A 25,438-nucleotide genomic window follows, 5' to 3' on the forward strand; every position below is an offset into this window, starting at 1 on the left:
ACTTTAAGAGACATATAAAAATTTTTTAAAAACTTTAAAATTCCAGCTGGTCCTGGTGAAAATCTGTGAGTTACTGTTCATGGACATCATTCCCAACAATAAATCAGCTGCTGTATCACACTCTGCGACTCTCTGAGCTGGGAAGGTGACAGTGACTGGGAGTTGCATGCGTGGTAGAACTGAGCAGCTCTTTGAAAAAGAAAGTAACTAAAAATGAAAATAAGACATGAAAGTAAAACCGATCTGTTTTAATCTCTGACTCGCACATTGAGCAAGTTATTTCCTCGACACTGGATGAATGACAGTTTCCTCATAACTTATCTGATTTGAAGAGAGCTCTCTCTTCAAGGAGGTAACTTACCTGCCATAGTGCTGGCTTTTTAGAGAGTATTTGTTTCCTCATATTGATTTCTTACTCTTTCTTTTCCTCGTGCCTCCTTTGTGGTTCTCCAGGTTTCACCTGTTTCTAGACAGTTTCTCTTCATCTCGTGTTCAAAGTCCCGTTTGTCTTCATGAGTGTGATGAGGTGAGCTGCCCATCACTGCAGGAATAGTTTGTAAAACCTTTGAGATTATCTGAATTTCTGCAAACATTGCCTCGAAAACCTCCCCTCTATATCAGACAGATAACCTGTTTAAGGAAATTCAATGAAAGCATTTCATTTGTTTAATTAATGTAATCCACACATCTTCTGCTTATCCAATGTCACTGGCATTATAAACAGCAGTTATTTCAAAGTAAAATGAAGAATTTGAAATGTTGTCATCTGTGTGACATGTCATTATAAAGGTGCAGCATGTACCAGCTGTGAAAGGCGTTTTGCTGACAGCTGACTCTCAGGTTGTTTTTGACAGGAGGAACCGTGAGACCGTCAGAACCTCCTGAAATGTTTGGAACGTTCAACTAAACGCCACCGTTTTGGTTTCTGCTCAGACTGCTGTTGTTTAACTGAACAGCTCAGTTATAAGAACATACTGCTGCATGCTGATGCTGTGGGAGTACTATTGCACAAAACTTGGCAAACACGTCCAAAGCAGTTCAAAATTGACTTCTGCTATAACAGGAAGTCACTCATTTTCAATTTGCTCTGTACTCTTAGTGCAGTTTCCAGGTGTCGTAAAAGTTGTGATTCTCTTCATATGATGCAGTTTTTCTCTCTCTGTAATCATGTAAAATGACATGAATTGTAATATGTATTGTTGGTCTTTTTTTTTTCAGGTTACTTCACCAGAGCTGACAGTTGAATTTCACAGGACACTCCCACAAAGCTGAGCTTAAAAGGAGACATCAGTGCTTTTCTCCAACAGCAGAGTCCAGCATCAGAGGACAAATTCATCAAATTCATCTTAGTGCCATCGGCAGAGGTAGGACAGATAATTTATGAAAGGATTTCAGTCAATGTCAGATTGGTGGTTATTTGACTGTTTAAAAAAAAGAATAGAAAAATCATTTTGCATTGGTTACTAAGCTTCAAGCAGCCATCGTTTTCCTACTTTCAGAAGTAAAAACGATGGATTATGAAGTCATCGTGTTCACTGGCAGGCTGGGCTTTGCCACAACTTTTGACAATGTCTACATTAAGCTGGTGGGCATAAATGGATCGAGCAAACGTAAATGCCTGTGGAGCTGCATGCCATCGTTCTACAGCGGTGCAGTAAGTCTGAAATCTCCATCTGTTTTAATGTGTGTCATACTCACTGTGCAGCTCTGATTTACCACACTCAGCATGATCAATTCAATTTTATTTATACAGCAATAAATCACAACAAACAGTCGCCTCAATGTGCTTTATATTGTAGATAAAGACCTTTCAATAATACAGAGAAAACCCAACAGTCAAACGACCCCCTATGAGCAGCACTTGGTGACAGTGGGAAGGAAAAACTCCTTTTAACAGGAAGAAACCTCCAGCAGAACCAGGCTCAGGGCCCCCTCCCTTAGCCTGGTTCTGCTGGAGGTTTCTGACCCCCCCTGGTCATCTGCTGAGAGGGGAGAGAGCCAGAGATTAATAATAAGTAATGATTAAATGCAGAGTGGAGTGTAAGGAGAGTAAAGGAAACATACATTTTTGCCATCACGTGTAGTAACTGTATCCTAATGCCTGGCAGGTTAGAGCCCAGTTCCTGGGTATCATATACATGTAACATTGATGTAACATCACTTGTAGATTTTAAAAACTGCTCTGTTGTTATGCCAGGTGTCACGTTTTACCGTGTCCAGTCCAGTCCCCCTCGGAGAGCTGCTGCTGATAGAGATAGACAAAGAACACCGGTTACTCTTTCCAGACAAATCTTGGTATGCTGCCAAGGTGGAAGTGAATTCCCCTGAGGGAGATACCTATCACTTTCCCATCTACCAGTGGATCACTGACAGCGATGTCCACCGCTTCAAAGAGGGAACAGGTTTGGGGAAATATGCCGTCCTGCATGCATTTCACTAAGAACAGAAAATACAAAACAATATAAAGTAAACTGAACAAATCTGAACCATGCTGCATTTAAAAAGAATTGCTGTCAAATAGTAGACCTTTCTATGTTTAAGCTCTCAGAGCCTCTCAAGAGAAAAACAGTCTTCTGGCCAAATACAGTCGGCAGGAGGAGCTGGAGAAGCAACAGCAGGTCTACTGGTAAGGAGACCGAGCTAGCATTTTAACATTTGGAGTCAATAACTAAAGGCCAGAAATGCTCTGTTTGACCTCATAAACACACTTTATTTCAGGTCAAATATATCAATTTACAAAAATAATCAAAGTTGACATGAAAAAAGAAAAGAGTGGCATGGTTAGAAAAGGAAGAAAAGCTGCAGAGGATAGGGACCTACTGGACTGTTTGTCAAATATGAGAAACTCATTAATGGTAGCTAATAATAATAATGTTTGTATTATTTAGTAATAAGAGCAGAAACCTGCTTATGCCATTATCATTTGTTCATTTGTGTAGTGTGAGAAACTTCTTTGTACAGTTTGAACAGGCAAGGAAATATTGATGAGTCACATGAAGACACTGTTAACAGTCATATCCATGGCACCTCAAAACTTCTGTTTTTCTTTTTTCCAGCTGGGAAAAAGAGGGAATTTCCCACTGCTTGAAGGCTGACAGCATTCAGTCACTGCCCTACGACATCCGCTTCTCTCTGACCAAGACTGCAGAGATGACCTACATATCAGCCCAAGTGTAAATGCCACATCTATCTATCTATCTATCTATCTATCTATCTATCTATCTATCTATCTATCTATCTATCTATCTATCTATCTATCTATCTATCTATCTATCTATCTATCTATCTATCTATCTATCTATCTATCTATCTATCTATCTATCTATCTATCTATCTATCTATCTATCTATCTATCTATCTGTCTATCTATCTGTCTATCTATCCGTCTATCCGTCTATCTGTCTGTCTGTCTGTCTATCTGTCCGTCCGTCCGTCCGTCCATCCATCATGTTTACTAAAAAAACTTTATTTTGTTTAATTTGCAGACTGGGACAACTGGGACTGATGCAAATCCTTGAGTGGAAAAAGGAGTTTACATGTATGGCAGATATTAGTCTCCTGTTAGGTCTCCGTAAGAATAAAACATCAGGTAATGAAATTATCCTTAACCTACTAAAGACTAAAGCGTATGCATATTTTAGCATTTCCAGTATAGACTAAAGGTTGTTTCATGCAGTAAAGAATCTGTCTGGCACATTTTAAACAAGTAAAATTAAGTTTTATTTCCAGAATATGTCCATAAACATTGGAAGGAGAACGCTTTCTTTGGCTACCAGTTTCTAAACGGTGTGAACCCCATACTGATCAGACGCTGCACTGAACTCCCCAAGAACTTCCCTGTGACTGATGCCATGGTCCAGCCTTTCTGTCTGGCAGATGAAATGAGGGTACTTATGTGGTTTATCTGTTTGGGAATTTGAATACACTGATACATTCACTTTGTAATAATGTTAACACGACATGGACTCAAATAACTGTTCCTTGTCTCTGATATTTAAAACAGAAGGGCAACATCTTCCTGTGTGACTACAAGCTTTTGGATGGAGTGCAGGCAAACACCATCAATGGGAAGAAGCAGTTCTTGATGGCCCCCCTCGTTCTGCTCAGGAAAACTGAGGAAACTGACCTGGTGCCAATTGCCATTCAGGTAAGCTTAAAACCTGTGGTCTCAATTCAAGCACTGCCAAGGTCAATGTCATCTTGGTTAATGTGTCTTATTCTTTTAAATGGCATTTTCACACTTTGTATATGATGTGTGTGTGTGTGTATATATATATATATATATATATATATATATATATATATATATATATATATATATATATATATACATACACACATGAAATTGGGCCTTTAAACATACTCGACATCTATCAGTGCTAACAAAGAGATTAAGTCAAAGCCGTCTTTCCTTCTCGTGCAGCTGAAGCAGAAACCAACAAAGGACAATCCGATCTTTTTACCTACTGACTCTGAGTACGACTGGTTGTTGGCCAAGATCTTCGTGAGGAGCGCAGATTTTAATCTTTATGAACTCAATGCTCACCTGCTGCGCACTCACCTGCTGGCTGAGGTTTTTGCTGTGTCACTTCTGCGCAACTTGCCCATGGTGCATCCTCTGTACAAGGTAACTGCTCCTGAGGGGCTATTGTGTTTCTAAGGTGTGCCACACGTCTGCATTCTTGTTGTGCAGCAGTGGACTAAACACAAAGAATATATGAATCTAATACAGCAGACAAGAAAGCAAAAAAGCCAATTTAATTGTAACAAATTTCTCTGTTTCCATCAGCTTCTCAGACCTCACACTCGTTACACTCTTCAGATCAACTACTTAGCTCGGGACCTGCTAATATCTGAGAGCGGATCTTTTGCTAAGGTATGAAAAGTCCAACAAGTTTTCTTTTTGAGTGTCATATATTTGTCTCTCATTGCAGTTTGACTGTTCTCTAGTTTACAGCTTCTGGCGGAAAGGGTGCTGCTGAAATCCTGAAGAAATCACTGGCCTCGCTGACCTACAGCTCCCTCTGTATCCCAGATGACATCAGGGAGCGTGGGCTGACAGATGTACCAAAATTCTACTACCGAGATGATGGACTGAAGCTTTGGGAGATCATCCACAGGTTCTATCACCACTCTGCCCGACAGCACATATGTTTGTTTTGGTTTTTGATGTTCAGAAGATTCTCCGAGGTTCTCCGAGTGTTTGGTGGTTCAGACACAGACAAAAAACAAACTTCCTGATCCGAGCACAGAAAGCAATCTGTGTTGAATCTTCCTCATCTTCTCTTATCATCTCACTCCGATAATCAAATTTGGAAAACTAGATGATTTTTTTAAAGAGAGTACATTTGTGGTGTGTAAATGGTGTGTTTACAATCAGGACTGTGCCTGACTGAATGTGTCTCCATTTGTCAAAAGCTTTGTGGACTCAATACTCAAACACTACTACAAGACTGATGCTGAGGTCCAGGAGGACACGGAGGTGCAGAACTGGATTAAGGAAATTTTTGAACATGGATTCCTTTCACAAGAAAAATCAGGTGATGATAATATGCACATTATATTTTATCACAATATAGCTTGAATTTAGTCTCTTTGTTGACATAATTCAGTGTATTCTTTCTGATGATCAGGAATTCCTCAGGAATTCTGCACTGTGGGTGAGATGGTCAAGTTTGTCACCATGATGATCTTCACTTGCTCTGCTCAGCACTCAGCTGTCAACTCTGGACAGGTGAAATCTTGATGACCACTGATGACAGTTTGATCAAACTGTAGTAGACTGTAGCAGAAGCTTTCCAGCATGAACGGATAAAACATGAATGTGCAGATAAATTCCACTAAAGTTTGAAGTTTATGTAACCCCCTCAGCAGCTGAAACGAGCACAATCAGACTTAAACTTGTCAACATGTCGGCACCAAGTAAATACAGTTTAATGTCTGTGCCAGTCCGCAGCCTGCAGCCTGCAGCCTGCTGCCTGGCTGATTGCTCAGACAGCCAAAAGACAAAAGTAGCTTCTAAATCCTTTCAAAATAAAACCTGCAGCATCCCAGTCTGCGTTTTACACCTCCATCTTTCTTGTGCTGGTGTGTTTATATGAGTCCAGCCATTGGATAAGTTAACATCACGTCAGCGAGACCAATTTAACTAACTCTTGAAACATCACTGATATTTAGCTTTAGCGTCATTAATTTCAGAGGTATATGCTTCTGTACAATTTAGACACATGTCTGAAGATGGAAAGTTTCCAGCTAATTTCCTGCTATCGTCTAACTCCACAAACATCATCAATCCTTTATTTTTAGATTTTAGACTTTATTTTAACACCAAGAACAACAGTCACACTGATCCTTTTATTTTAAAGAAATGCCTAGTAATCTCACATTTCTAAGCTATACTTCAAAGGCTGTTCTTCTTTTCAATAATAATAATTATTATTATATATTGAAATTTTTTAGGGAACATTTGGACTCTGTGCTTAATTAGATTAAAAATACACACCTCCTTCCAAGCCTATTAATGCATTTTCATCACTTCTTCAATGCAGTATGACTTTGGAGGCTGGATGCCCAACTGTCCTACCTCCTTACAGCTTCCTCCACCAACACAAAAGGGGACAACGAGTGAGAAAACGATGCTGAGCACATTCCCCAGTGTTAACACAACAGTGCATGCCATGGCCACCTTATGGCTACTCAGCAAGCAGTCCTCTGACCGTGTAAGTGCTCTGCAAACAATCAATGAAAAAATGATCCCAATGTACATCAAGAGCAAAGCTGATCTCTTAGAACGAGCCTGCTCAGATTCTATCATTGCACATTAATGCATCAGTTTGTCATTTATGTCATGTTGATGTCATCAGGTCCTTCTTGGCCACTACCCCGAGGAGCATTTCACTGAGAAGTTTCCTCGCCTGAGAATAATAGACTTTCAAGAAGAGCTCAAAAAGCTGAGCGCTGACATAAAAACCAGAAACAAGAGCCTGGAGCTGCCGTACACATACCTGGATCCAAAAGTGGTTGAAAACAGTGTGTCCATTTGAATATTACAAGGTGTTTCCTCCTTGTTGAGTCTAATATTAATGAGAAGGAGGAGAAGGAAAAGTGTGTGTTCTGATTTATAACTGATTCTACTGGATTTGATTTTGTTTCACATCATAATCTAAAAAATGCTTATTACCTTATCTGGGAGCACAGTGGACAGGAAAATGTAAAGAATAGAGCTGGGGCTGCTGCACTGAGGGTTTTATGATATCTCTTTATATTTTTCTATTATTTTTCTATTATTATTCTATTATTATTCTCCTTTTCTGTCAGTGAATGTCATTTTCTTTTGGATGTAATTGTAATCCTTTTTTCTCACTGCAGATTGTTGCATGTTAACTGTAGTATTCCAACTCACAGAGTTCATCTATTGTAAATTTGTATGGTGCCCCCCCCCCCCCCCCCACACACACACACACACACAACATAAATATTCACATTGTTTCAAATAAAGACATTAGCGGTGCTACACAAACACTGACTCTGAGATGTTTAATGATCTTAGTAAATATCTGATAGATGATGACTGTCAAACTGTCACATTATGTCTAAACTAAATTGCTTGTGGAGTTTGTACATTTTCCTTGTGCCTGGATGACTTCTTGCCACCACCCAAAGACATGGACGTTAGCTTAACTGCTGTTTCTAAATGAAATCAAATGTGAGAGGTTGCCTTTCTCTTGAGTTACCCTCTGAGAGACGGCCTACAACCAAGCTGTGTCTTTATAAATGTAATTACAGGGGCTTACAAGGAGGGTGCAAACCACTCGTTACAGATAAGACAGGAAGGTCAGATTAGTCTTTGTCTTAATGAAAGCACCTAGAGGGTTAAGGGCCCAGTGATGTCAGTGCAAGGATTCAAACCAGCATCCTCTTAGTGATAAACCTTCTTCTTTTCCTCTAGGCCACCTCTCCTCATTATTCTGCTCTATCTACCAGCAACTGGTGTTTTCGTTCCCCTGGGATCTCTGCCAGTTCCTTTGTGGGTCCCGCTCATCTTAGCTGCTATGACACCTTTTCTCTCTTACTCGCCCTGTGACCGACCATTGACCTGTCCAGAATACACCCTCGTCACACCTGGTACAGGCTCTGTCACATGTTAGCAGTGTGGCCAAAGAAGAACATGTAGACATACTTGGTAACCACAGATGCAGAAGGATGCTAACAGCATTAGAGTGCCAGTGACATCCTGATGGTGCTGCCCACAAAACCCTTTTTCAAGACCTGCTCATGATTTTCCTGCAGTGCTGAGCAAAAAAATGCTGACTAAGGTAATATATATATATATATATATATATAGGAAAGGGCCAACACAGACAGACACACCACAACAATTCACATTCACGTCTTTTGCTGATTTAGAATCTCCAGCAGCCTAACCCATGCATGGCTACTGGGATGGGCTCATTCCATTTTCTGCTGTTATGATGCTTTTAGTTTTTGGTTTTATTCCAGTTTTGGTTTCATTATTATTCTGTTATGTGGATCATTACAGGGCACATAAATTCAGTGTTCATACACTCCTTTATCAATGCATTTTTATAATTCTTTCTCTCTTATGTATGTTTTTATGTACCTCCAATTACAGCAAGTCAAATGGTATTCACTGTGTGGTCGTTCGAAGGCCATGACAATAGACTGAATGTTACACACATCAAATATTCAAAACAAAAATGGTAATAAAATTAGATTTTTAAGTTTCTTCACTTAAAACAAGGGAAGAGAGCAGAGTCACAACTGAAACGCTGCATCCCCACCTGGGTACACACCCTCTTCTTAAAGTATACACTGATCAGCCATCACATCACTGACAGATGAAATCAATAACACTGATTATCCATTCATCACGGCATGTGTTATATAATAGGGACCAAGTGAATATTTTGTCCACAAAGTAGATGCTCAGGAAACATGTGCAAGTGTTCCTAGACTGCCGTAGTCAGTATTCATCAAAGGTGGTCCAAGGAAGGAACAGCAGCCTGCCATAGGTGGTCAAGGCTCATTGATGCGTGTGGGGAGTGAAGTGCATCTATCAGTCGTTTGAACTATTGTAGCTCAAACTGCCAAAAAGCTTTAGTGGTGTTTCTGATAAAACTATGTAAGCGTGCACAGTCCATCACAGGTTGTTGTGTATGGGGCTGTCTTGTCAGTGTGTCCATGCTGACCGCTGTCACTCAGCAGAAGCTTCAACAATCATGTGATTGGGCCTGTGAGCATCAGAAGTGGACCACAGAGCAACAGAAGATCTGATGAATCGTGTTTTCTTGTATATCACATGGACAGTCGGATGCATGTGTGTGTGCGTGTTACCTGGGGAACACCTGGTGCCAGGCTGCGCTGTGGAAAGAAGGTAAGCTGGTAGAGGCAGTGTGATACACATTTCTGTTTTCTTTGCTTGTTTCTTTTATTTCTGCTGTGGCTAAAGCAGAAATTTTTTCACTCACATTTAAAGTGACTGCAACAAAAGCCCACTAAAGAGGAAACAACAGACAGATGAGACCATAAGCTGGTTCTTTTCACAGCACTGGATGGATGACAGCTTCCTCATAGCTTCTCTTTCAAAGAGACTGTTCAAATATTTGGTTACTTATCAGTTATGAGTTTGGTGCATAGTATCTTTGCTAAGTTTCCTTGTTTCTTTTTGTTTTGATGCTCATCGTTTCCTCATTTGTCATTTTATGGGGTTTCACCTGTTTCTTGTTCCTTGTGCAGTAATTAAACAGTCCATTGCAGGGATGGCAAAAGTGTACACAATCTTTACTTAAGTAGAAGTACACGTTGCTGTGTTAAAAGAAAAAGTACTCCTGTCAATGTTGAAATACTGGTTCAACTTCTTTACTCAAGTGAAAGTGAAAACATACAGGCTCTGAAATGTACTCAGAGTAAGAAAGTAAAAGTAGATCTTTGGAGGATTAACTGAACCTTGTGCTGAATAAAACAGTAATGTGACATGAGAATACAAATATTATTACAATCAGAATTTTAATTGCATTTAATTGAATCTGTTCTGTAGGACACAAACTGTGAAAGTGAATTTAAGCACAGCTCTGTTCTCTGTGTTCTCCATAGTAGAGGGTGACTGTGCCTCCACCTAAACACCAACACGAGGATCCTCAGGGGTTCCAGTGGGATTCAGAAGGTGGAGGAACCCTAAGATCAGCTGTAGTGGCTCTGCATGGGGAGAAGAATCACAACTTTCTATTGTAGCTGCAGTAAAAGATGTTGGTGTGCAGACTGTGATCAGCTGACCTGCTGCTGCTGCTCTGAGGTTTACTGCTCTGTGTGGATGAACTGAACTCAGCTGTAAGCTGATGTTTCACGAGCTGTCTTAGCTGATTTCCACCCTCTGACAGTATGCAGCTCATACTGTCTTTATACTGACAGTATGCAGCTGGTATGAGTGTTGGATTCAGTGAGTGAATCTAAGCATTAATGACCTTAAATTTAAATTCAGCTCTCCTCCACTTTTTCTTTTAAACCTTTATTTTACCAGGTAACATGTTTGAGAACCAGTTCTCCTTTACAAACATGACCACTTGATGTACACTTGATGTAACCTAACTATGATGGCCACAGCCGCTCAGCACCAGCCCCACACAGAGCTTTTGAAAACACTGTCACTTTTATGCTAGCTCCTTGTCTGTAGCGCCACCTAGATGTTGAAGTACTGCGACCACAACTTATGGACATCTGCACCCGGTCAGGCCCACTTTGACACTGGAGCACAGAACCATAAATGATGGATAAATTATGTTTTTGTATATTTCATCTCTTTGTATGTGATAAGCTCCAGTGATGGATACACCAATACGATTGGTTATTATATGTAATCGTTCCTCCATTTAGGCTCAAGTCTTTGAAGGTGTAATGATGTGAACCAATAATGCAGGTGAGAGTCATGTTTCCTCCAACTTAAAACAAAAAGATATGAGCACATATTTAATAAATGCATTGGTAACGACTGTTTGTTCAAAATTCTAATCTGTAATATAAATAAACAGAATCAAATGAAGACAAGAAAATTAACAGGTTTATTCTACCAATGAAAGAAGAAGGACGGTGCTGAGGAACCACCAAGTCAGAGTACTGACCTATCAGCAGAAATGTGTCAGCTGAAGCAAGAAGTCCAGCCAAGATCTCAGACCTGAAGTTGATCTTTTTTTGGAAGAACGGGCTTTAAGTGTCAAGGTGAACATGCGCTTATTAAAAAAAGAAGAAAAAAGCATGTTACTATGTGCATCTTTGGAGGGATATGATCTAACAGCATCCACTCTTCTGTGAAGGCTTTCTGTTTGAAAGGTTTCAGAAGTCTCTCTGTGGAGAATTCACCCAGAAAAACTTTTGTACTGTTAGAAACTGATGGGAGATGCTTGTTGCTTTTGATACTGTTGATACTTTTTGCATTTAAAAGTAATCTTGCTGTGATTCTACAGTAATCCAGTGGGGAGTGATTGGGGGACTAAATGGTGGCAACATTTTGAGCGGCTCACTGAACAAAGAAACAGCAAACTGTAAAAAGAATGTTGTTTGAATTACTGCGGCTTAAACATCGGGCTTATTGATAACTTCACAAACACTGGATGAATGACAGTTTCCTCATAACTTCATTCCACATCTTTCCTTGTTATGTTCCGGTGCATCTTTTCCTTGTTCCTCTTTCAGGATTTCCAGGGTTTCATCAGCGGCTGCTTTCTTGTGTCTTCAGTGTTCTGGATGTTAGTTTCAGGAGGAATCTGTTAATCCTTTCAGGTTAACTGTATTTCTGCAGAAATATGATCAGGAACACCAGCTGATTTTAACACAATCTCTACAATAATATAAAAATAGTGGAAAGAAATTATTGATTTTTTTAAAATCAATTCAGAAAAAAATTCCAATATCATCAGTAAATTTAAAGATGAAATTAGCCTAGATGTAAGTGCACAAACAAAATTTGATTTTCACAACAATTTTAAGGAAGTGAATCATGAATAACAGTCAAAAAGTCTGGGAGGACTCCAAGACCACAAACCCTGAAAGGTATTTTGTTGATATCAACTAGTTGAGCAGGAAGCAGGTGGCTCATGATTTGAAAGGAGGAACTACACTGTTAACAGAAAAGCTTTTTATTTATTTTAAATAAAAACATTAAAATGCAGCTGCACTGATTTTGATTTCTGCTGAGAAAACAAAATGAACCTTTATTGATCATTTTCCGAGCTCAAATTCGGCATTGGTGATGCTCAGTCACAGCTGTACTGGAAGATGAAGCTTCACCCACAAATCTGTAGCAGCAAACACCATAAAAACACTGCAAAAAGCGGCACAATCAATCTGATATCTGATAATTGATCTCCCCTACAAAACTTCACTGGATTGGTCCTCATCCTGTGCTCTGGCACAAGAATGCATTTTGCAACATGAAACTGAACAGGATGAAGATTCTGCCACCAGTGCTGAGAGCTGCACCTTACAGGACACGCCCACAAGGTGTGCATATAAGGAGACATCACTGTTGAGTTAAATCAACAAGGTCGCTCTTCAGATCGTCATCAGCAGCAGCAGAGGTAAGACTGAAAGCTTTATCAGCGTCTGACTGCGACTGTTCATACATAATGGAAACATTTATATTTGGGTCACTGTGATTCTCTCCCTGCCAGGATTTTTTCTTCTCTCGAGAGTGAAAATGGGCGATTATGAAGTGATCGTTTTCACTGGTGACCGTTCCTCTGCCTCCACTTTTAATAAGGTCTACATTAAGCTGGTCGGCACTGACGGAGCGAGCGAGCGCACACACCTGTGGAGCTGTGTGCCATCTTTCTACAGAGGAGCAGTAAATATGATTAATCTCAATTCCATTTTTATATATTATTTACCATTTCATGATAACAGCGTATACCCTACAATATTAGAGAAGACCTGAACAACAGGCAATCACCTTTGAGTGGCATGGAGAGAGAAATCAAAGCTCCCTTTCAAGAGAGAGAAAACCTCCAGGAGAATCAGGTTCAGAGAGGAGCAGCCATCTCCCACGACTGGTTGGGTGTGAAAGGGTGAGGGTGGGGGTGGAGACTGACAAAATCCAAACTATGGGAGGGAGATGACAAAACTGGCAACGAGTCCAGCCTCTCTCCAGGAGACTGGTTCCAGAGCTCAAACCATGTGCTGAGGTAAGCCTGACTATATCTAGCTGGTTTATCTCAACCTCACGCGTTAGCTCAGGCTCTTTCCCCAACAGAGAGGTGACATTTCATAGCTCCAATAAGTGGGGATCAGTCTGCAATGGCCTCCACCCTTGGCCACTGCCCGATACACATTTCACCTGACCCTTACGACACCTCCTGCAGGTGGTGGGCCTACAGGAGGGCGGGCCCATGTCGTCTCTTTGGGCTGCACCCGGCTGGGCACCACAGGCTAATGCCTGACCAACATGCTCTTCCTTGAGCTCCTTCCCCAAGCCTGACTCCAGTGTGGGGCCCGGGTAACCGTAAACAGTTCCCTTGGTGGCTTTTCATAGAGGTATTCTGAATCGCTCTTTATCTGGCCCCTCACTCAGGACCAATTTGCCATGGGAGACCCAACTAGGGGGACAAGCCCCTGGACAACACAAACCCCTCCACCATGATAAGGTGGTGTTTCACCGAGGAGATCAGGTTTACCTGAGAAAACCTGCAGTTTAAATATGTGTCCTGGTTATATTAAAAAAATATGGATTCATCACATCACAACAAGTTTCCTTTGTTAGTCATTGTACACAATGAGATTATGTTCCAGAACTGTGACTGTATTGTGGTTCCTCAAAGGTTACAGCTCAGTTAAATGCCCGTCTCATTCTGTGTTTCCTCTAGGTATCACACTTCATTGTGTCCTGCCAAAAATCCCTTGGACAGCTGGTGCTCATAGAGCTGGATAAAGAGCGCCACACACTCGTCCCAAACAAGGCTTGGTATCCTGCCAAGGTGCACGTGACGTCCCCTGAAGGAGAAAGCTACTTTTTTCCTGTGTACCAGTGGATCTCTGACAGCAACACTCACTACTTCAGAGAGGGGGCAGGTCTGTGAAAATGTTAGAAATTAATAAACTAAAACCAGTAAATAATTAAAATACTCATCAAGAAGAAATGCTAAATATTATAAATCCACTAACTAATTCAAACAGGAAGCATTCAGAAAGCCTGCTTATAATAAAATAAAAGTCTTTAAGAAATTAAAATATTTTCAGAAGATCTGAAACACAGGAAAAAACAACAAATACGTTCTCCTATCTGCTTCCCATGAGTGAAACCAATCCAGGGGGGAAATCTGACCTGTGAATAAAGCTTAAAAGTAAAATCAGACTTCTATTCCAAAAATAAGTTACCATCAACACTTATTATAAATGCAGTGGATTAACATTGTATCAATTCAGCTGCACAACAATATATTCAGTTCATTATAATACTATTCAAGCTGAGGTGGTTATTAAAATGAAAAGATTTTTGCAACATTGGTCCAAATTAAAGGGATCAAGATCCCAAATGAGTTTTGGATATACAGATAGCAGATTTTACAGATAGCCTTTTTTGTTTTTTTCTAGCTCGCACACTAATTGAAGACAAGCACAGATTTCTTGGTCAGTACAGTCGGGAGAAGGAGCTCGTGCAGCGACAGGAGGTTTATAGGTAAGAGACCAGAGCAGCATGGTAACCCAGAGAGATCCTCCAGGAGCAGATGGCTCTGCATTTATAACATATAAAGGAAATTTAACCACCACATGACATCTGTCATGATTTATTAAAATCTATGATGTGCTGTTTATCTTTTGTTAAGTTAAACCTAAACCTTAATATACAAATAAACATAATCTAAATATTAATGTGCCTTTACATGCTCTTTAACTCCTTATTTTCATCTTTTAGATATGGCCAAAAAAAACCAATAACATTAATGATTTAAGCAGTAAGTAATTTAAGCAGTTGTTAGCAATAATGTAATGTGTTTACATCATTTGTTCCCCTGCATGGATTTTGGAAATATGTTTTCAGGATACAAACAAAATCAGGTACGATGATGCTGATGAATCACAGATTTATGTGTACATACAGTTAGTAAACAGGGTCCATTTCTTTTCTGTATTTAAATTTCTTACAATGCTACTGTTGTTTTTTGTTTGTTTATTTATCTTATTTTTTTAACCAGCTGGGACAAACAGGGAATCGCCCACTTTAAAGCAGACAGTCTTTTATCGCTGCCCTATGACATCCGCTTCTCTTTGACCAAGACTGCAGAGATGATCTACACCGGAGCCACAGGGTGAGCTCATCATATCCACACACACACACACACACACACACACACACACACACACACACACACACACACACACACACACACACACACACACACACACACACACACACACACACACACACACACACACACAATCTGTATATATACATTTATGGTTTCAATCATCCTAAAATGGTCTTTGTTTTCTAGACTGGGAAAGCTGGGGCTGATGGGATTACTTCAGTCTAACAAGTTTACTTGCCTTGAGGATATTTATAATCTGCTAAATGTCCACAAGACTCAAGTATCAGGTAATGAATTATAATGTATACATGATAGCATGTATTAAAATGCTACTTAGAAATAATGATCCAGTCATGGACATCTGAATCTCAGCCAAGTATGGAGTAAAATTTTAAAAATTTTCCAAGATTTTCTGAAAAAGTATTTGAGCTTTCTAAAATATGAAGAACTCAGAGGCCATTTTATATTAGGACATTCATTCTACAGCTACTTGTAAATGTGCAGAAAATATTTCTGTGTGTAGTTTGCAGCAATCAAAAGACTGCAGTGTGCTTCATATAATTCAGGCTCTAACTGGCAGTTATGTTTTTAAGATCAGTTTTATTTTCTCAGTTTTCCTGCAGTCAAAAATGTTGGTCTCACCAGCGGCTGACCAGGATGGTTTAGTCCAGCATTTTCAATAAAATTATCTTTTATTTCCAGAATATGTCTATAAAAATTGGAAGGAAGACACCTTCTTTGGCTACCAGTTCCTAAATGGTACCAACCCCATGTTGATCGAACGCTGTGAAAAACTGCCAGAGAACTTCCCTGTCTCTGATAAAATGGTGTTCTCTAACAGTCAGCATCATTTGGCCGATGAAATAGAGGTAATTTTTTTCATTCCCATGAAATAAGGTTGACTGTAATATCCATCACATCTGGTTCATGCCTGCACTTGGTGAAGTGTTTGCATTGACACGTTTACTTTACACATGTATTGTCCAGACTACGTAGTTGGGGTCAAACCATTTATCATTGTGTTTGAAATTTCCAACAGAAGGGTCACATCTTCCTGTGTGACTACAAGCTTTTGGATGGAGTGGAGCCAAACATCATCAGTGGGAAGCAGCAGTATTTGACAGCCCCCCTCGTCCTGCTCTGGAAAAATGATGAAGATGAGCTGCTGCCAGTTGCTATTCAGGTAAACTTTGAACTCCGACATAAATATTAAGGCTCTGCATCTGAGCATTTTTCGATTTCACTTTCATTGGCTGTTTTTAAAAAGTATCCACCTTGCTGAATGTGTCTTTAATCAGGTAGTAGCAGTTACCTCAGGAAGTAATGGATCTAGAAAGAAAGAAATTCTCTCTATTCTCCTCAGTCAAGTTTCTTCGGTCCCTGTCTGAATTCTTTTCATTGTCATATCTGAGTTTTACTTATTGACAGCTGAGTGTGACAAATTTGTAAGTATCATTTATTTATGAAGCTCAAAATTAACAATTTCCCTTAAACAAATTTAAGACAAGAATAGTAACTTCCAAGAATCCATTGTTAGTAACAATATCAGGTACTCTTGAACACTGAACTGTGTTCATGCGTAGTTTGCTTAGGGGTCAGGAAAGGCCATAATGAAAGGATGTTTCTAATTTTAGAAATATTGCGCAAATGCAAAAAAGCGGTCCTACATATTTGTTTAATATGTGCATTGAAGGACATATCCTGGTCAAAAATGACTCCAAGATTTCTCACAGTGTTACTGGAGGCCAAAGTAATGCCATCCAGAGTAAGTATCTGGTTAGACACCATGTTTCTAAGATTTGTGGGGCCGAGTACAAGAACTTCAGTTTGATCTGAATTTAGAAGCAGGAAATTAGAGGTCATCCAGGCCTTAATGTCTTTAAGACATTCCTGCAGTTTAACTAATTGATGTGTGTCATCTGGCTTCATTGATAGGTAAAGCTGAGTATCATCTGCATAACAATGAAAATTGATGCAGTGCTTTCTAATAATACTGCCTAAGGGAAGCATGTATAATGTAAATAAAATTGGTCCTAGCATAGAACCCTGTGGAACTCCATAATTAACCTTAGTGTGTGAAGAAGACTCCCCATTTACATGAACAAATTGGAGTCTATGAGATAAATATGATTCAAACCACTGCAGTGCAGTACCTTTAATACCTATAGCAAGCTCTAATCTCTGTAATAAAATGTTATGGTCAACAGTATCAAAAGCTGCACTGAGGTCCAACAGGACAAGAACAGAGATGAGTCCACTGTCAGAGGCTCTAAGAAGATCATTGGTAACCTTCACTAATGCTGTTTCTGTACTGTGATGAATTCTGAAACCTGACTGAAACTCTTCAAATAAACCGTTCCTCTGCAGATGATCAGTTAGCTGTTTTACAACTACTCTTTCAAGAATCTTTGAGAGAAAAGGAAGGTTGGAGATTGGCCTATAATTAGCTAAGACAGCTGGGTCAGTAGAGGTTTAATTACAGCCACCTTGAAGGCCTGTGGTACACAACCAACTAATAAAGACTGATTGATCATTTTTAAGATTGAAGCATCAATAATTGGAAAGACTTCTTTGAACAGTCTAGTAGGAATGGGATCTAATAAACATGTTGCTGGTTTGGAGGAAGTAACTATTGAAGTTAACTCTGAAACATCAACTGGAGCCAAAGAGTCTAAACAAATACCAGCAGTGCTGAAAGCAGCCAAACATGAAGAATAATCTTTGAGATGGTTATGAATAATTTTTTCTCTAATGTCTAAAATTTTATTTGTAAAGAAATTCAGTTAAAGTGTTAGTTAAAGTGAAAAGAATCTAATCCCCTGAAACTGGTTGTTGGGATATGAAATGTTGGGATATTGAACCAGTGTCCTTAAATTCTGACGTTGTCCTCAGTGATAGACAGTAAACAGGGGTGCATATGCTTTATATTGCACAGACCTTGAGTGGTAATGTCTCTAATTGGTATTTAGGAACACTGTCCTGGAAAAATGTCTCCTGTATCCACCAGGGGGAGCAGTGATAATGGAAGCACATTCATTTCCATCTTTCTTAACTGTTTATTGAACCACCTCTAATGTATTGCAGGTTATATACATGATTATAACAGAGCCATAAAGGTGAACCGTTCTGTAAAACAGTCATATAGACATATATTTGCAGCAAATAAAGTAGTGGTTGTGCACCCTGAAGGTTTGCACTCAGTGGTTACTGCTGACTAATGTATCTGAACATGAAAGTATTATGTAACCACACTGCTAATGTTTTTAAACAAAAAGTAAAACTGAAACTTACACTAGTTGATAATTGCTGGTTTCTGTCAGAGAAGTGTTTCAAAAGGGCACGTCTGACAGAGAGCACTGACACTGCACAACAATACTGAGTGTGTGTGTGTGTGTGTCTGTGTGTGTGTGTGTGTGTTGCCTGTTGGTCAGAGTTGATAATAAAGCAAATGAAAGACCAGAAACACATTTTTCCTTCTCCTGCAGCTGAAGCAGAACCCAGGTGAGGACAATCCGATCTTTTATCCTTCTGATTCTGAGTACGACTGGTTGATGGCCAAGACTTTTGTGAGAAGTGCAAACTTCAACTTGTATGAACTCAATGCTCACCTGCTGCGCACTCACCTGCTGGCTGAGATCTTTGCTGTGTCACTGCTGCGCAACATCCCCATGGTGCATCCCCTGTACAAGGTACCAAAGGCTGAGGAACCGCTATGCTTCTTAGATACGACACACAGACTTGTGACTTTGATATTAGGGTTAAACATGTGACCATAAAACATCAGACTAGAAAGGAAAAGTTCATTTTCTTACTAATGAATTTCTCTGTTTCCATCAGCTCCTCATACCTCACACCCGTTTCACTCTGAACATCAACTTCTTAGCTCGGAAACGTTTAATATCTAAGGGAGGATCCTTTGATAAGGTAAAGACCAGCAAAGCCAACAACTTTTAGTTCTGAGTTTCATGTATCTGTCTTTCACTGGGTTTTGACTGTTTTCTAGTTCACATCTTCTGGTGCAGAAGGTGCCCTCACAATCCTGAAGAGATCCCTGCCCTCAGTGACCTACAGCTCCCTTTGTATCCCAGATGATATCACAGAGCGTGGGCTGACCCATGTTCCAAACTTCTACTACAGGGATGATGGACTCCGGCTCTGGGAGATCATCCACAGGTTCTCTCACCACTTTGTCTGACCACACATTTGTATAATTAGAGAATAACTTTCATTAGTTCTGGGTTTCTTTTGTTGCAGGTTTTGGTTATGTTTGGATTTCTAGTTGCTGTGTGTTCCTGGTGTGTCCCTTTGTGTTTTTAGGTTTCAGTTTTGGTCAAGTTTAGGCTATCTCTGTGTGCCAGTCTCCCTGTGTGTTACGTCTGCATTACTAGGCTTGGTTTCTTCCTGTTTTTATTTTGCTTGTGTTTAGTTTGGCGTCCCCTTGTGTCGTCTGTGTATTGTGCTCAGGTGTGCTACTCATCTGTTGTCATTCCCCTCATTATCAAGTGTGTGTATATATTGTCTGTGTCCTTGTTAGTTTATTGTCTGTTAGATTAGATGTTAGATTCAACTCATTGTCATTGTGCGCACAAGACGCACAACGAAGTGATCGTTCCAGATCACTCATCCAGAGACGAGCATCTGCGGTCATGCAGCCAGAGACCGGCGCTACCGTTAGGTTTAAATGTCTTGCCAAAGGACACAACGCAACGCAGTTGTGTCCTTTGGCAACTTTGCGTTGAACCAGCAACCCTCCGGCTGCAAGGCGAACGCCTACCCACTGCACCACTGCCACTAATTCGTCATCTATGCCTACGCGTGTGTGTCTTATGTTTCATGTCACGTTATGTCAAATCACCCACATTTTGTTTTGAGTTTGAGTTTGTGCTGCTGGCTCCTGTCCAGCCCTTCCCCGTTTTATTTATTGAATAAAGTTTAATTTAATAAGTTTAACAAAGTTTAAAGTGTAATAAAGCCTCTGCCTTTAGTGTCCTGCTCTGGGGTCATCATCCTGCCTGCCACACAGCGGTACATGACACAACCTGTGCACGTTGTACCCTGCCTTTCACCCCATGAAAAATGGGATAGGCTTCACCCCGCCCGCAACACTGGCAACAATGAGCGAAAGAGGATGGATGGATTACAATTTGTTCAGTTTTAACAATGTATTTTTAAACTTATAATGTAATCAGGAATGTGTTTGACTGTGTGTCCATTTGTCAGGTTTGTTAGATCGATACTCACCTTCTACTACAAGGATGATGCTGATGTTCAGCGTGACACTGAACTCCAGAACTGGATCAAAGAGATCTTTGAAAATGGATTCAATTCAATAGAAAGCACAGGTGATGATAATGTGCACATTGTATTACCATAAAACTTAAATTTATTCTCTGTGTTGACATAATTCAGTTTATTCTTTCTGATCATCAGGAATCCCACAGAAATTCTCCACTGTGGCTGAGACGGTCAAGTTTGTCACCATGGTGATGTTCACCTGCTCTGCCCAGCACTCAGCCATCAACTCTGGACAGGTGAAGTCCACTAATTTACCCAGATTATCAGTGATGGTGTTTTTGCACGGATCAGTTCTGGATGAAAACCCACTCAGCAGCTAACACAATACTGTAAGGTTTAATGTATTCTACTGCAAGCAGCAAGTAAGTTGAACTGTTTCCTGTTGGAATTCCACATATTTCAGTGATGAACATGTTTTTGTAGGTCTAGCACAGAGGTGTCAAACTCAGTCACAGAGCGAGCCCGTCTTCAGACTGTAGTCTGAGGCTTGGTTATTACATTTTTTCCAGGAGCTTGTCTGGTGTGCGGACTTTCTTTTTGCTTAGTTTTCGCTTTTGTTCCTGCACCCTTTTGAACTTTTTTTGGATGTGTGTTTTCCTCTTCGGTGTTCGAGAAATAAAACACTAACATAAGGCTATTAATGATCTTTGCTATGGATACACGACATCCTCACCACCGTCATGCTCCTAATGTTCCCGACTGCCTCCAATTCCAGCTAATCCCAGGGACAGATAAAAGAATGTACTTCATGTTTTTTAACAATATGTGAAAACAGAATTTATTATGTGTTATTGATGGATCAGCTCAGACTTTCTCTTGGCTGAAATTTGATCTATTTATGGCGTCTTCTTCTTGCCATAACTCAGTAACAAGGTTTCAGAACACATTACATCTCCCCTTCTGAGATTTTGAAAAGCTTTAAGAGATTTTGCCGATTTTGCAAGTTTTCCCACCTACAACGAATGGAAGGTATTGTAGGTACACTTCAACTGTGAGAGACACAATCTAAAAAAAAGTCCAGAAAATCACATTGTGTGATTTTTTTTTTTAATAATTAACATTTAAATGCATAAAAAAGTATTAGATTACCTAAGAACCAGCATGAATTCTGCCTCTCACAGACCTGTTAGTTTTCCTTGAGAAGCCGTCCTATTCTGCACTAATTAACTGTATTATTTGCACCTGTTTGAACTCGTTACCTCTATAAAAGACACCTGACCACACGCTCAATCACAAACTAACATCTCCACCTTACCCAAGAACAAAGACTTGCAAAATTGGCAGTGTATCAATATTTGTGTTCCCCACTGTATATTAGATATATTATATGAACTTATTATTGCACTTTTGTTTAAAAGGTGTGCAACAAATTTGCTTTATTTCATTCTCAACAGGGGCTGGGGGCACATCTAACCTGACTCAGTCTCGTGTTTGTTACACACCTAAAAATCCCTTATAATCCTGATGAGCTATTCTTTCATTGTTTGTCTGGCTGATGGAGTTAGCAAACTCATCCCGTACCTTTTTAGGGTCATCTTTCTGACTGCCTGTCCAGTCTAGAATTTTGTAGATGTCTCCACCTTTTCCACAAATCCATATGCTGAGCCAGCCTACCCTCAGCATGACCTGAGCTCAGACAGCAGGCCATCAAAACAAAAGTGCCATGGCTCCTGAGTCTTTCAGATAGGTTGATACACATCTGTGGTGTCTCTGACAACTTCCTGCTGCCATCTAATTCAGCTTAACATCGTGGATACCAGGATGTTAATGTGATTTTAGCACACTGGAGCTTTTTTTGAGCTAAAATTTTAAATGCAGCTGAAAGACTCTGTACCGTTTTTAACCCAACTGTTCCTGATGATTTTCTTTTCTTTTAAATTTATAACATTTGAAGGCATTTGGGTTCAGTGGTTAATGATGTCAGACTTAAAAGCTATTCTTCAAAGCCCATTACTGACTGATCCATTACTTCTTCAATTCAGTATGACTTTGGTGGCTGGATGCCCAACAGTCCTACCACCCTGGAACTTCCTCCACCAACAAAAAAAGGGACAACAAATGAAAAAACAATGCTGGAAATGTTCCCCAGTGTTGGCACAACAGTGAATGCCATGGCCACTGTATGGCTACTGAGCAAGCAGTCCTCTGACCAAGTAAGTGCTCCACTAAGACTTTCCATCCATCCATCCTCTTCTGTTTATCCTGGGCCGGGTGGCGGAGAAGAAAACCAAAACTAAACGTGTCATTGATCTCATATCGATATCATCAGGTTCTTCTTGGCCAGTACCCAGAGAAGCATTTCACTGAGAGGTTTCCAGTCCTGAAGATAAAAGAATTTCAAGAAGAGCTCAGAAAGCTGAGTGAAGACATCAAAAGCAGAAACTCAGGCTTGGATCTGCCGTACACGTACTTGGATCCAGACGTGGTTGAAAACAGTGTGTCGATTTGAACACCGGAGGGCATCCCCTCATCCTTCAGCTTCAAATCAGTGACAGTGGGCAGAGTGAAAAATGAGTGTTCTGATCATCACTGATTTCACTGATTCAGCTTTAGTTTCACTTTATGATCTTACAAACTTATTATCAGTGAATACAGTGTTGATGAAACTGAAAGCACAAATGTGGTAGTCAGAAGGTTTTCATGAACTGCGGCTCTTTGTAATCTTCTGGGCTTGTTTTGGTCTCAGCATGTGAAGTTTTCTAATCTCAGATTTTTGTTTGTGTAGCTATAAAGGATCGCTGATTTCCTCTGCCATGAATTCTGGTGTTAAAAAACATATCCATAATAATATTTGCATTTAATGAAATAAGAAGTGAAGAAAAGATAAAGATTCATTCTGTTTTAAAGGAGATTTAACAAAGCTACACTGAGATGTATTATTGTGACAACAGTTCCAACTTTATCACTTTTAATATCTTTTAATCATTTTAGGAATTATGTGATGAGTAATGACAAAATATCATGTAACTGCTGCATTGTGATCACATAAATGTAAACATTAAACTCAACGCTTAATCCACTGTGTTATCGTTCTGTGTAGGATCTCATCATCCAGGTACTTGTTTTTAACCTCTAATTTGAAAGGCTTCTTTAGTTCTCAAACCAAAAGGTGGAGAGATCCAGGTATTCAAATCCCAGTGTGTGTAGTGTGTGACCAAATAAAATCCTAGAATTTAGGAGTCACCACAGCGGCTCACCTGCCTCAATCTCACCTTACACCCAGCATCCTCCTCTGTCACCCCGACCATCTGCACGTCCTCTTTCACTGCATCCATGAATCTTCTCTGTGGTCCTTCTCTTTTCCTCATCCCTGGAAAATCTATCTTGAACGTGCTTTGTCCATTATACCCACTATCCCTCCTCGTCACATGTCCAAACCATCTCAGCAGTGCTTCTCTAACTTTGTCTCTAAATCACTCAATCTGAACCGTTCCTCTGATGTACTTATTTCTAATTTTTTCCCTTCCTCGTCACTCCAAATGAAAGTCTTAACATCTTGAACTCTGCCACCTCTAACTCCTGTCCCTTTTGTTGGTTAGCTAGTGCATGATATAGTCGGGCTTACCTTAATGCATGTCCTGGGCTCTGGAATCAGTCTCCTGGAGAGGGGCTGGACTCTGGTCTGGAATTGTCCTCGGTGAGAGGCGGCGAGCTGGGGAGCGTATTCTTGTGTCCCCTCAGCTTGCTGCCTGTATAGACTACACTGAGGGTATACTGTTTATACTGTCTTTATACTGACATTACCTTTAAATCGAACCTCTCTTCTTCCTCCCCTGTCCTCTGCCATCTTTCTCCATCTCTGAGTGAACTTCTCTCTTTCTCTTCTCTCCCGGGAAACACAGCAGCTCTTCTTTTAGCTAGCAGACACACTGTGTGACGAATGGCAGACACTTTGTGTGATTGCTGATATTTGTTGAGTTTCATTTGGCACTTTATTAGGAACAGCTCAGTGTGTGTGCAGCAGCAGCTCAGGGGGCTTTAAAACACCTGAGATTAAGGTCCAGAAGTAGGAAAGTGAGGAAAGGATCACGCTGCAGGAATAAGTGAACAGAAGAGGACGGATGTGAGCTGAAGAGCTGAAGGTGAAACAGTCATCAGTCAGCACAGCGTTCCTCTTCAGGCTGTTTCAGTAGAAACTGTTCACAGTAACTGTAGGTGTGGCTGAAGCCTGGAGCTGACCTGTGCTGTCATTAATCCGCTCTCCCTCTGACAAAATACATGTGGTTGGAGTCCAGCTTTAATGATGTTCTCGTTAAGCCTCGTTATGGATCAGCAGCGTCCACATACACCAATATAACGTATGTTACAGATGAACAGCACGAACTCTGATCAATCACCAAATGTCATATTTAAGCAATATGACTGCATCTAAAATCACGTATAACAAAAATGTTTGACTGCTTCTGGTTTGTTTAGTAGGTTCATATATAATAATATATAATATTTGCAGGTCCCTACTTTGAGCTAAACTGCACCAAACTTCAGATGTCCCCCAGTTTTAGAGGCTTTCAGTTCTTCTGTTTTTTTCTTTTAATTTAAATTATTTTTTTTATGGATGCAGCTTGATAACCAAGCTAGCCAGCATTAGGTCATTAATATTCCTTCCCCAGTCCCCCCATAACACCAAAGGTGGGGCTTCAAACAGGGAGGACACTATTAAATGGGTGACAGCACAATATGAACATCCATGTTTTATATCCAGCCTATGGCTCAGACAGAGATGAAACTGTCACCATTTCTTTGATACAAGGTCAATAATTAACTGTCAGAGAAAGAAGTTACATGACCCAGTGCTTTAAGGTTTGAGTTTATTCATTAAATCATGTGTA

At 40.1% G+C, this 25,438-nt stretch overlaps 2 protein-coding genes across 2 annotated transcripts; both read left to right on the forward strand.

The window, feature by feature from the left end:
• The first annotated feature begins 1,510 nt into the window (after positions 1 to 1,510).
• LOC115794924 (arachidonate 15-lipoxygenase B-like) lies at positions 1,511 to 7,043 on the forward strand. The gene is made up of 14 exons (XM_030750633.1): positions 1,511 to 1,654; positions 2,198 to 2,402; positions 2,542 to 2,626; positions 3,057 to 3,173; positions 3,486 to 3,589; positions 3,730 to 3,887; positions 4,004 to 4,147; positions 4,424 to 4,627; positions 4,790 to 4,876; positions 4,951 to 5,120; positions 5,419 to 5,540; positions 5,634 to 5,734; positions 6,549 to 6,719; positions 6,864 to 7,043. Exons 1-14 carry the CDS (start codon positions 1,511 to 1,513, stop codon positions 7,041 to 7,043), a joined length of 1,992 nt encoding a protein of 663 aa, XP_030606493.1.
• A 5,666-nt stretch (positions 7,044 to 12,709) lies between these two features.
• On the forward strand, positions 12,710 to 23,058 carry LOC115795353 (hydroperoxide isomerase ALOXE3-like). Its single transcript, XM_030751207.1, has 14 exons — positions 12,710 to 12,856; positions 13,872 to 14,076; positions 14,599 to 14,683; positions 15,201 to 15,314; positions 15,501 to 15,601; positions 16,017 to 16,183; positions 16,354 to 16,497; positions 18,800 to 19,003; positions 19,152 to 19,238; positions 19,318 to 19,487; positions 20,535 to 20,656; positions 20,745 to 20,845; positions 22,592 to 22,762; positions 22,879 to 23,058. Exons 1-14 carry the CDS (start codon positions 12,710 to 12,712, stop codon positions 23,056 to 23,058), a joined length of 1,998 nt encoding a protein of 665 aa, XP_030607067.1.
• The last annotated feature ends 2,380 nt before the right edge of the window (positions 23,059 to 25,438 follow it).

This window comes from Archocentrus centrarchus, chromosome 2, assembly GCF_007364275.1.
Source record: "Archocentrus centrarchus isolate MPI-CPG fArcCen1 chromosome 2, fArcCen1, whole genome shotgun sequence".
Lineage (NCBI taxonomy): Eukaryota > Metazoa > Chordata > Actinopteri > Cichliformes > Cichlidae > Archocentrus > Archocentrus centrarchus.